This window comes from Micropterus salmoides, unplaced genomic scaffold (genome assembly GCF_014851395.1).
Source record: "Micropterus salmoides isolate LMB-PRFRI ecotype aquatic unplaced genomic scaffold, ASM1485139v1 Ms_hic_scaffold_1, whole genome shotgun sequence".
Taxonomy (NCBI): Eukaryota; Metazoa; Chordata; class Actinopteri; order Centrarchiformes; family Centrarchidae; genus Micropterus; species Micropterus salmoides.
In genome coordinates, this window is record NW_024040040.1 from 64,933,132 (window position 1) to 64,945,049 (window position 11,918).

General features: G+C 41.7%; 1 protein-coding gene and 1 long non-coding RNA gene across 3 annotated transcripts; one reads left to right on the forward strand and one right to left on the reverse strand.

The window, feature by feature from the left end:
• The first annotated feature begins 4,020 nt into the window (after positions 1–4,020).
• On the forward strand, positions 4,021–8,978 carry LOC119898397 (rho-related GTP-binding protein RhoU-like). 2 transcript variants are annotated; one of them, XM_038712583.1, is made up of 4 exons: positions 4,021–4,530; positions 4,759–4,817; positions 4,992–5,021; positions 6,607–8,978. In XM_038712583.1, exons 1-4 carry the CDS (start codon positions 4,260–4,262, stop codon positions 7,093–7,095), a joined length of 849 nt encoding a protein of 282 aa, XP_038568511.1. In that variant the 5' UTR covers positions 4,021–4,259; the 3' UTR covers positions 7,096–8,978. The 2 variants fall into 2 exon arrangements, with proteins under 2 accessions (XP_038568511.1, XP_038568515.1); XM_038712587.1 differs by lacking the exon at positions 4,992–5,021.
• A 1,264-nt stretch (positions 8,979–10,242) lies between these two features.
• On the reverse strand, positions 10,243–11,899 carry LOC119899052. The gene is made up of 3 exons (XR_005443697.1): positions 11,735–11,899; positions 11,046–11,185; positions 10,243–10,878 (listed from the first exon to the last, which is right to left on the reverse strand). It is a non-coding gene; the product is annotated as an uncharacterized LOC119899052 (long non-coding RNA).
• Between the last annotated feature and the right edge of the window lie 19 nt (positions 11,900–11,918).

The following is an 11,918-nucleotide window of genomic DNA, read 5'->3' on the forward strand; positions in this document are numbered from 1 at the left end:
CCTCATATCAAGTCCATTCAAGGTCATTAAGCACAAATGTAATTGATGTAGCACTATGTTTACCTTATAAAGTATTTTTAATCCTCACACAACCAACGCTGCACTCACTCATCTTGAGTTGTGAACACTCCCAAGTCACCAACGTGGGAATCTTTCCCATCTCTACTACCAATCCTATATGACATGGCATAAGTCCCTCAATTCGGTTCATGAAAAACTCGCCCCAGTGAGAGGGAGGCATCACAGAAAGAGGACCAGAAGAGGGATCCCTGTTTCAGGACAAAACAGTGTCATTTAATTTTTAAGTTTTATGCCAGATTTTTGTCACTGTTTTCGTGTTTATTTGAAGCTAAAGTCTTTCAGTTGCACCTGATGAGCCTCCAGACGCAACTGTCGCAGATTCACTAAATAGACACATTCTCTCAGACTTTCTTTTTTTTTGTGCTTATTTTTGATTTCATCCCCCACTACCACCGCCTTGCAGCTCTGTAGGAGGATTTTTTCCCATCCAGAGCTAAGGGAGCCGTGCTCCATTGTGCAGCTTCTAATGATGATTGTAATGATGGCTTGTCCATCTTTGATAAGAAACAGCACGCCCCCCCATTAAAGGGCCCAGGGCCCTGGTTCTCATGGTTGCCGGTCCTTCCCCGGAGTCGGACAGCAGGCGAGGGGAGGCGAGACGACACCCGTGGCACACGCCTGTTGACCGAGCCACAAAGCAAAAGCGTGTGACACTCGCCCCACCCCCGCCGGTCCTATTGTCCTCCCTGTGGGTCCCACAGACAAGACCAATCCTGTTACCCTCCCACCCTTCATCCCCCTCATCGACCCCTCCTCGCAACCACAAAAACCACAACAGACACTCTCATATTCCTGCTCAACCCTCTCACACTCCCCTTTTTCCTTTCCCTCTCTCCTTCACAATCAGTTTTACCAATCAGCTGATCTCTCTCTTTCTCACACATCCACCAGGGGTTGCCCTTATCCCCTTCTCCTCCCACCTCCTCCATCACCTCCCCCTTCACCATCAGCTGCTGCGGAAGGTGGAAATCCATCATAATGTATGAAGAAGGTGCTTGCTGCATAGCCATTACCACGCACACCACACACATGCACACTTCTGGGGGGGGGGGTTCTCCTGGGGTGATTGGTCCAGGAGGTTTGGGGGGGCTCTAATTCACTGATTCACATGCAGACAGTATTTCTTGGTGGTGTTGGAGGAGGGTGTGGCAGGTGGGTGGGGTCTGGGTTTTAGGGATGCAGGATGGTGATAGTCGTGGGACGGAGGAGGGAAGAGGAGGAGGGGGGAGGTACCGGGTGATGGTGGGGGGGTTGCCGCGGCTGCCGGGGTCAGGCCTGTGTGTCCTGGGAAAGTTGGGTTCTCCATTTAAATCTGCACATGTTGCGGCCTTCTGGTGGCTGCGTGAATGCGCACGGTGACAGATGGCCCCGGCCCATAACTATAGAGTCCGAGCACCCCAGTCCCCTGAGGGAGAGAGAGAGAGAGAGAGAGGGAAAGAGAGGGAGAGGGAAAGAGAGGGAGAGAGGGTGCAGGGGAAGAAGAGGAAAATGTAGCGCTCAGCTGATCCCATCAAAAAGAGAGATGAGAAAAAAAAGGAAAGGCAGAGGAGAAGGAGGAGGAGGAGAGTTGATGGTGTGTGTTTGTATCTGTGTGTGTGTGTGTGCGTGTGTTATAAGGGGGGAGGGGTGGGTCCTTAATCCCAAACTCTAAATTGAGTTAATGTATTTGCCTGGTCTGCAAACCCCAATAGGAGGCCCGGGGTCCCCAAAGATTCTGATTAGGTGTCTAGTTTATCAGATGTTGGAGGAGGAGGAGGGAGACTGTTTGTACATGAGGAGAATAGCAGCTTTGTATGTTGCATGTGAGTGAGTGTGTGTGTGTGTGTGTGTGTGTGTGTTGACAGGGTATATGGGTTTCTGGGTTTTGTGCCAGCTTCTGGAGCAGGGCTGCCCGATGTCTCCATTCACAGATCTTTGTTTTTCACTGACTCTTCATTAATCCTATTAAGCAGTGATGTCAGCGCCTGGTTAAAGATTATTTTTAGCAGATTTACACCGTTGAGGATCGGAGAGACAGTTTGCTGTTGTACGTCTATCTTCATGGGGACCAAATTTAATCTTAGATGATGAGACTATGGACATCTTTGGGAAGTGAGGACATTTTTTTGCAGTGCTCAGTTCTCTAAAGGCATGCAGAGTGTTAAGACTTGGTTTTAGGTTTAGGAGTGCAGTTTGTCACAAGTATACAGAAAGTTTTTACTCATCGCACAGATTAAGCTGTTTAAAGGGTCAGTTTACCCAAATCATAAAATAACATTTTCCCACTTACCTCTAGTGCTTTGCAGCCATTGAAGTGAGTTTGGTTTATCTGAAGAGATTTCTTGGACCCCTGATACCTAGAAGCAAACAGCATTTACAATATATACATATACACATATATACTGGTGCTCACAGCACTAAAAGATGATTTTGCTCTTCTTCAGCAGTATTTATTATGAAACAATGAAATACTGAAATTGGACCAAAACTACAAGCAATTGTGTGCACAGACACACAAAACACAATCACGTAAAAATGAAACGAGCCACAGATAAAGAAAGGAACTCTGCAAAATATGCAAGTTTAATGATTTTAAAAAGTGGTTCGGTATAGAGGATATTGAATCATTTTTCATCTAGAATAATGTTAAAATTCTCTTTTCACCTTGTATTTTCACATGATCTACTGGAAAATTACTGCACTTTTTAATGAGTTAAAGTTTGTTTTTGGTAGAAAATAGTACCTCATGAAACCCTGGGTAGAACATGATTACTGTGGGATATTAAATCTCAGAGATAGATAGAACGGTATGGTTTCACTCCCACTTGCTGGTGTTTTTAGTTCTGTTCAACATGAACGCCGGCTGGGTTTTGTGATGCTTTCTGCTCATCTTGTCTGTAATGAGAGAATAAAAGAAGGTTAGTTTAATTTCTGAGGCCACTTAATGTCAGATCAATCATAATCTTCAATAATTAAGGTTCCTACCTAAAGAAAAACTGCAAGTTTTGTAAAATCCTGCAATTAATGTATATTTTTCATTGTTATATATATTTTTAGATGATAACATTTCATGACATTTAATTATTTAAATGAATTCTTTATGTTTGCTACTACAGGGTAGATTTGGCGAATGGTCTAAAGAGCTGCTTACAGTCAAATAATCAAGGAGTCCTTTATAGAGATGTTTAAGACAGTTGTTTAGAGGTTCGTACACATTAACAAGAGGAATGTTCCTTACGGGGTGAAAAGGGTTACCTTATTTAAACAATTTTGAATACTAATGCAACAGTTTCAGGCCTCAAAACCTGTAATTATAAATGATGATTCATGCTGCATCCAGTCCTGCTTCTTCAGTCCCTACACACAGGTCCATCACTAGGGGGCGTCAGTCAGCCACATCGCTTCTACATATTTCCCTGTAAACAGCCTGGAAGTTAAATATGGGAATGTTGGATTGAATGGAGGTTATTGGACACAAGTAGTGAGTCAGACTGGTAAAGAAAATTTATCTAGAATATCTATTTGTGTGTGATTGTCATGTGTTCACTCCTTTACTTATCATTAGGTTAGCAGGTGGCAGATTCTAAGGAGCTCCATCTGGGAAGATACTTAAATAAAATGCATTTTAAAACACTGTTGGTGGACAACTGCAGTGTATGTAATCCCTAGTCATGGGTTTTTTGTAACATTTAAAAAAGACTAAAATTAACCTATTTATGTGTTTACAGTTTGACCCTCCTCAAAATAAACACCACAAAATGAATAAATCCACTGTCAAAGTTTGAATTCCATCGTTTAATTGGCTCAAGAAGGAGACACGATACTGTATATTTTAGTCTGTTGGATAAAGGTTTCCAGTAAGCTTATTTCATTTCACTTGGAGAGCTCTGGAGCTTCATATGGCGCTCTGCTCGGTAAGCCTCTTAGGAATCACGACCACAGCAGATGTAGGGAGAATGCCAATCAGGAGCTCCTGCTGAGCGGAGAAACCCGACGGCTGTGCCACTGAGCGCTTCAAATCTCTGCCACGGCTCACATGAAACACCTAGACTAAGAATCATTTGGCGTTTTATGTTGCCTTTTATAAACTAACAGCAACAGAGACCTGTTGTCAAAAAGATGGAGCGCGCAGGGAGTCTCCAACCACTCTGAACCATCAGACAATTCAAACAAATATCTCCCTCTCCGAAGACAGAGCTATGCTACCTCAGGATGTCGGGAAGCAGAAGCCGCGCCGTGTGTCGGAACCGGTGTGCGGGGGAGACTGTCCCCCAGTCCCTACTCGGCGCTTAAAGAACCGGGACTTCCCTTTGAGCGTAAAGCGCCGGCGGTCCGGCTCCGCACCTGAGCGCAAGGTGAACTGCGTCCTGGTTGGAGACGGAGCGGTGGGCAAGACCAGCCTCATTGTCAGCTACACCACCAACGGATACCCGACAGAATATGTTCCAACAGCGTTTGACAACTTTACCGGTAATGTTTGACATGCATGGAGTTGATTTGGAGCGTTACGCACACGCTTTAGGCACACCTGAAGGTTTAAGGATTTTATCTAATTTGTTTTCTTTTAGTTGGTTAGGCTACATGTCAGGTTTACGTTTAAAAACCTGCAGAATTTGTCCATGTTTGTTTTACCTTACAGGGAGACCGGTGGAGAAAATGTCAAACACATAAAGTAACAGCTTTCTTTATCTTTCCCAGTGATGGTTGTGGTTGACGGAAAACCAGTGAGACTGCAACTCTGTGACACGGCTGGACAGGTGAACTACACCTTCTCTCTTCCAGAGTTTGAATATTCTCATAAATACATAAACTTAGATGTAACATAGGCTACCTGAACATGTGGCAGCTGTATAACAGGTGCATGTAAGTATGCATCTAATCACTCAGCTACTCTCCTTTTTACATCTTTTTGCATTTGTTTCTCATGATAGAAATGGGGGCTGGTTGATGGATCAATCAATGTAAGTCATCAGTGATCAATAAGTGTTTGTCAGTACTTGATGTTATTCTTATATGTTGGCAGTTCTTGCTGTGTTTGTGTTCGCTGTCCCCTGCAGCCTGCTTTTAGTCCTGGAATGAAGTCTTTCAAGACCCCTTTAGATTGAATTGCCTCCCAGTGCCCAGTAGTCCTGTAACTCCACAGTTTACATCGCCCCCTGCTGGAATAAACCGAATTTGTCATTCAGAAGTTAAGCCCACGTGTCACCTTGAGATCCACCTTGTTCAAAATAACTTATACACCATCCAGTTTCTCCTAATAGGAGCTTCCCCTGTTAACACCTGAAACAAAGTTTAGTGCCTTTAAAAACAAAAGAAGTTAGTAGTTAAAGGGTTGATTTATCTAAATTACAGCAAAGTCTTTCCAGAAACAGTGTAACCTGTTGCTCTGGATATTACACAGACCTCATGTCTACAGTTTTTATAGAGACCATTTTTTCAGAAGAAAGCGGATTCAGCAAAGAAATATTATCCAGAAATCTCAGAAACAGAGACAAACCAAGGCGTATTAAACCAAACCCATCTACATGGCAGATAACACTAGAGGTGAGTGAGAACTTCAAGGGAATTTGGGTTAATCAACCCTTAAAAATGTTTTAAAAACATAAAAGAAAAAAGAAACAGTCTGAAGTTGGCTTCTGATTGGTGAATTCTTTAGGGAAAACATTTGTGAGGTGAGTCAGTCATCTGAGCTCCAGTGATCACTTCAGCTTCACAGTAGTAGTAGTTTATTTAGAGCCAATCCCACATACACAGACCTGCTGCCCCAAATACTCATTAGTGCTCCAATTAATCCGAAACTGAAAGTAGTCCCTAACATGCTCTATTTCCTCCTGTTTCAATTATGTTTGCTCAAATCTATAGTGACCAGCTGTTTTATGAAATTATTGAGCCTGCATGTATGTAACTGTGTATTTGCAAGGTGTTTTCAAAGATTTACATGCTCAGTAAAAAAACACTGCTCTCCTTGCACAATATGGGGGTGCAGTGTCTTTCCAGTTCTGTATCTTTCTGAAACTGGTGATCTGACATTCACACTCACTTCATGCAGTGATTGGTTAGACGTGTGGAGTAGAGAAAATAGCCAGGGACTGAACTTCTCTCTCCAGATCTATTTTTTTTCATTCTTCACACGTTTATTTCTGTCAGCTTGAATGTAAACAACCGAATGCCACCCTATGAACGTCTTCCAGAGACTGCTTGAAAATGGGCCACGTTATTCACATATTTGAATTATTCTCCCTCCTCTCTTTGATGGCCATCTCTTTGCTCCACCTTCCAGTGTGGCTGTTCAGAATAACTATAAAAACTTTTGATTTCAGACAAAACATCAAATGAACCACTTTTTTTTCCTATTATAGCCCCGAAAGCCACAGACAGGTCCAGGAGGTCAGAAAGTGTTGAGACACATTAACTCATTGTTGGTTTAGAGTTTTTCCTCTAATTTCATTTGTTGACAACAATAAGTATATGGAATAATGCCTTTTCCTGCAAGTAGCCAAGTTGATTCTAACCTGGCCTCTCTGTTTCCTGCTTTGCCTCATGAAGGATGAGCTGGATCGCATTAGACCACTATGCTACAAGAACGCAGATGTTTTCCTCCTCTGCTACAGCGTGGTCCGCCCTTGCTCTTTCCGCAACCTGATTGAAAGGTGGGTTCCCGAGATCCGTCAGCACTGTCCCGGCGCACCCCTGGTCCTCGTTGGCACCCAGCTGGACCTGAGAGAAGATGTCCACGTGCTGATTCACCTGGCGCAGAACCAGCAGCAGCCGGTGGGCACTGAGGAGGGCCAGCTGCTCGCGCAAGAGCTCGGGGCGGTGAGCTTTGCAGAGTGCTCGGCGCTGACGCAGAAGAACCTTAAGGATGCGTTTGATTCAGCCATCTTGGCCAGCATCCAGCAAACAGACAGTTGTAGCATCCAGCAGCAGAGGCTGACTCTGAGGAAGAAGACTCCTGATAAGATCAAGAGCCTCTCGAAGACCTGGTGGAAGAAGATCAGCTGTCTGATGGGAGAGCAGAGCTGTGACTTCAAGTGAACAGCTGCACGATTACAAACCTGGGTCAGATCATGTTTGCAAATACTTGGTAGAGTTTGTTTCAGCCTGCTGACCGAAGGTGCCAGATGGGTGGGGATTATCACCACACAGGACAACACAACAAGTTCCAGAAAGAGCTCAGAAATGTAGGTTTGTAACTCACAAGTTGCCAGTTGAAATCCCCAGACTGTCAGGCAAAGTGTGGGTGGGGAAATTTACACATGAAGGTCAGTTTACTTGGAACGAGAACTTCTACACAGCCTTTAAAACATGGCTCTGGTAGAAGACGGAGAGATGCTCATTGGGTAACACGTTAACACAGCGTTTTTAGTGAGAAATGGTTTTGAGTTGCATTTTAGGAAGTGTAGCATGTAGAGATTTTAGATTCATTATAGCCTAACTCCTACTAGGGGGTAAAAGTCAGGATTTCTCGGCCTCTGCTGCTTCGATAGTTATTAGTCCCCCAACTTAACACAAGTATGCATTATTGCAATGCTCTAAACCATCAACTGCTGAGAAACACTGTTTGATGCTGTGGCTGTTCAGGTCTGCAGGTTCAGATGAGTCTAGTACTGAAAAAGGTTAAGTGATTCATTTGAGTATAAAAAGCTCTAAGATGAAATCAAGGTGGTAACATATTCAATATACGATTGCTTTAAAAGTACAGAATATGATGCACTTTCGATGTCTTCAGCCAATCTTACATGCTGTATATTTATGAAACACCTCGCACATGAAATTAACTTTGATCGCCTGAAACTGATATTTTTTCATAACTGCTAAGCACGTCTTAGGCAACAATATTGCGATAAGGAAACCTAAGAGGGGTTACTGACCCTATCCACATGCTTCTTTATGAAGTTGTCCTGATGTAGGTAACCCCACCCATTGTAGGCTCATAGGAGGTTAGAAACAAACCCCACAAATATTATAAAACCCAGGTTTGATTTGATGCAAGGAGTGTAATTGTCCAACAGGCTGGTGAAGATCTGAACTTGTTTTTTGACTCAATGTGTGTTGTCACTTTACACCCCAACATTACTAGTACTTGTGACTGTTTGTGTGTAGGTTATTTATTTATTTATTTATTCATGGTTATTTTCATTGCCATCACTGATCATGGAATGTGCTCAGAAGCCTTGATTGAAGTTTATAACAACTGTATTCAAGATCATTTCATTTAACAAAAGGAGCATTTGATATAGTTTTCGTAACTGAAGGAACTACCATCAATTTGTAAGGAATATTACATGCAAACACTTGAGCAGCATTCGCCTGCTTCTTCAGTGCACTTGTTCCACAACTTCTGCTCTTGCTCCTTCACCTGAAAAAACAGGACGTGTTAGCAGGTTAATAGGGATAAAGTGCCGTTGATTGATCAGCTCTCTGATCCTCCTGACAACCTACTGACACAACCTAACCAGATTTAGATGGACTAGTATGCATAAAAATGCATCATTACTTCAGATTCAATTTTGGAGTCCGGCAGTCAGAGGCAGAGCAAATCCTGGGTGATTTTTATGTAAGCACAGTATCATATTAGCTCAGCTATCCTCTCTGATTTAAAGTCAGCCTGGTGGAGGCTCCTCTGGTCCCAAGCTCTTCTAATAGGAGCAGACAGGACCACCTGGACTGGATTAGACCAGCATATGGAGCTTGATTCTCTCCCCACAGACCTCATACTGTGAAAAGGCCAGAGAGGCAGATTGCATCACCTCCAAAGGTTTATCTAGATCTGGCAACTTGTAAGTAAGAAACATTTATTTATAGCACTTCATGTACTGGGGTTTCAAATGTCTTCACACATACACACACACACACACAAATTGAGGGGACACTGTGTTGACTTACATTGATTTCCTGGAAACTCACCCTAAGCATAAACACTAATGCCTAAAACCAACCGCTTCCCTAACTTTAACCTTAAACCACGATAATATTAAATCATTTTAAGCTGTTGGGATTTGCATTTCTTCATACAACATACAACATACAATTTGTAAGCAGTGTATAATAAAGCGGATAAATAAAACCACTGTTATTTCAGATCCAATTGAATTCATAAAATTAATTTACTAAGCGTGTGGTGTATATTGATTCAACTCTAAACTCGTCCACATCATGTCAACTTCCTCGGTTTTGTGTCGTTTTCAGCAGCACCCTGCCAGAGACATGAGGCGTGAGACACGAGACGCAAGAAGACAGGTTAAGTGTGACAGGTCACCTCCATTAACCTGGCCTAAATTCCCTCACAGACACAAACAGCTTGAGAGATTTTACAGGCAGGTGTGGTTACCTCTGTGGGCAGCTGGCTACTGCTACTGATCACCTCATTGCTTTCTGAAGGAGAGTTCATATATTAAACATTTGTTTCTGTGCTTGCAAAAGGAACTATTGGAAATTTAGGAGTCTTTCTTTGAGTTGTGGATCACTAACTGTTTGTATGGAATCAGAAGGTGCTCAGCAGACTTTTATCTGCCACATGAAGATTTGACTTTTTTAAGAAAATTGCTGATTCAGAACAAGCAGTCCTCAGTCTGTGCAGAAATACACTCCAATTAGTATCTGATCCTAATATGATGTCTGGTTTAGACAAACAAAGTTAGAAGTCTATTACAGTCTTCTTCATTAGGATATTCCCTCTTCTGTCCCTGTCCCCTCTGTCACGGCAGCTCAGGAAGAAACGCTGTCCTGTAAACACAAAGTGGGGAGTTTGTACTAAAAGGACAGTAACTTTGGGAGATGAGCACTTTGTTTGTCTAATTCTCTAAATGTCCAGTATGAACAAGATGAATGATACAGCAAATACTTTTGTTTTAAGATAAACCTTTGTCTTGTGGTCCTTTAACTATTTATTAATAATTTTAAACTTTAACATTAATGAGAAATAATATTTATGGTCTCACAAACTCTCAATCACCACACTTCAGACTAGTAAGAGACAAACTGGATAAATGACATTCTGCCCTGCTATGAGCTCTGTTAGCATCATCATGTGTACAGATTGGTTTCTGTTTCACTGCTAAAAACTGTTGTTTTCAAAGTTAATGCATGCCCCAAAATGATGGAGCGCTTTTCATTTAAGATTTTACAACTTCAAAAAGATGTAATCAGATTGGAATACAAACTCCATGTCAAAGACTTAAATGCAGCTAAAAATAAAGTTTATATCCATTTACATTTTGTACAAGTGTTTCCAAGCTGTCACTCATCAGGCCAAACACAAGGAGTCTTACTCACTATTTCCCATGCAAGAAAAAACAATACAAAACATGTAAAGAAATGTAAATACTCAGTTTGAAATGACAATAAAATACAAATTCAGAAAATGAGCATAAAAATATTGGCAATAGATGTGAATGACTTACATTGTAACAGTTGTGATCATATAATAATCAAAACAGTAAAAAAAAAAGACAAGAAAAAAAACATTGTCCTGAAAAGATGGAAGTGTATTATTAAGTACACTGATCTAAAACTAATGCCGTTCAACACAACTGTCCTGTGATAAATCCTACTTTCATGAAGGTTTTAATGTAACCGTTAGAGAGGTATCTAATATTTAATCTACCTGTCCTTCATTAATATAAGATATAAATGAAATATTGTTGCCTTAATTTTGCACTCTTAACCAATTCTGTCTTGAGGAAAAATTTAATGGGCCCATCGAAAGTCCATGCATAAATACAGACCACAGATCCATGTTGTCATCACACTCAGTGGCTTCTATTAACTCTGCTGTACAGGGCAGATACATCCTCCACAGCTGCTTGACGCCTTGTTCTGTGAAGAAATCAATAATTAAACACTTAACAAGAAACATAAAACCATAAAAAGACACATGCAACAGCAAAAATGTGAGATTAAATTCTCTGACACTTTCAAACTGAATGTGTATTTTATTTAAATTAAACAGCAACAAAGATTGTCCTGTGTGAAGAGCTGCTCACCCTGCGGCACTGTTGAAGATGGGGGTCGCGTAAACAACCTCCTCCTTGTTTCTGAGGGGCTGAGCTGGGCTGAAGTTGGAGTAGAGAGCCTCTGGCTGGTTCCTAACGCACTGTACGCTCGCATGAAGTTCATCTGTCTCCTGCCACATAGACAAGAGGACTTTTACATTTTCCATGTACTGCTTACAAGACAAACAGAACTCAGGTGTGACTTAAGGTAGTAAATAAGACTGTTACTGCACTGCAGCATGACAGGACCATGAGTGTGTTCAGCCTAATTTGCTAAACCAAAAAAAACCAAAGTACTGAAGCTTGATACTGAAAATCTGTTTTGTGTTGTAATACCTTGTGCTCACCAGCAGAGGTCAATAGTATTCATATTTTACTTACACTATTATTTACAAGATGACAGTCCTGTCTGTTCATTTTAACAGGGGAACAGTGTGCCAGAAGTATGGCTGGATAAAAGCTGCTTAATTTATTGTGGGAAGGAAAAGTTTTTGAAGTCTTAACAGTCATATGTTGTATATGGTGCCCACATGTACAATTAAACAGGTTTTGAGCCATCAGGTTGGGAAACAGATAAAGGAGAGCGTGGTTAATTTGGGTGAAGAAAGTAGTCAAAGAAGGATGTGATGCACCTACGAGATGAGTTTTCAGATGACTGAACAGCATGTTTTAGTTTGTACCTCTGCTCTGTTGTGTGGTCTCTCACCAGCCTCAGGTTGTTGTTGCAAAGACCTCTCTCTTCTGACAGGAGAATAAATAAAAGAAGCAAATGAATAACTAAACACATTTCTTCAAGCAAACATGACTACAATGCTAAAATGCCCATATGTACATTGAGAGTTATTGTTACAGCAAAATCACGAT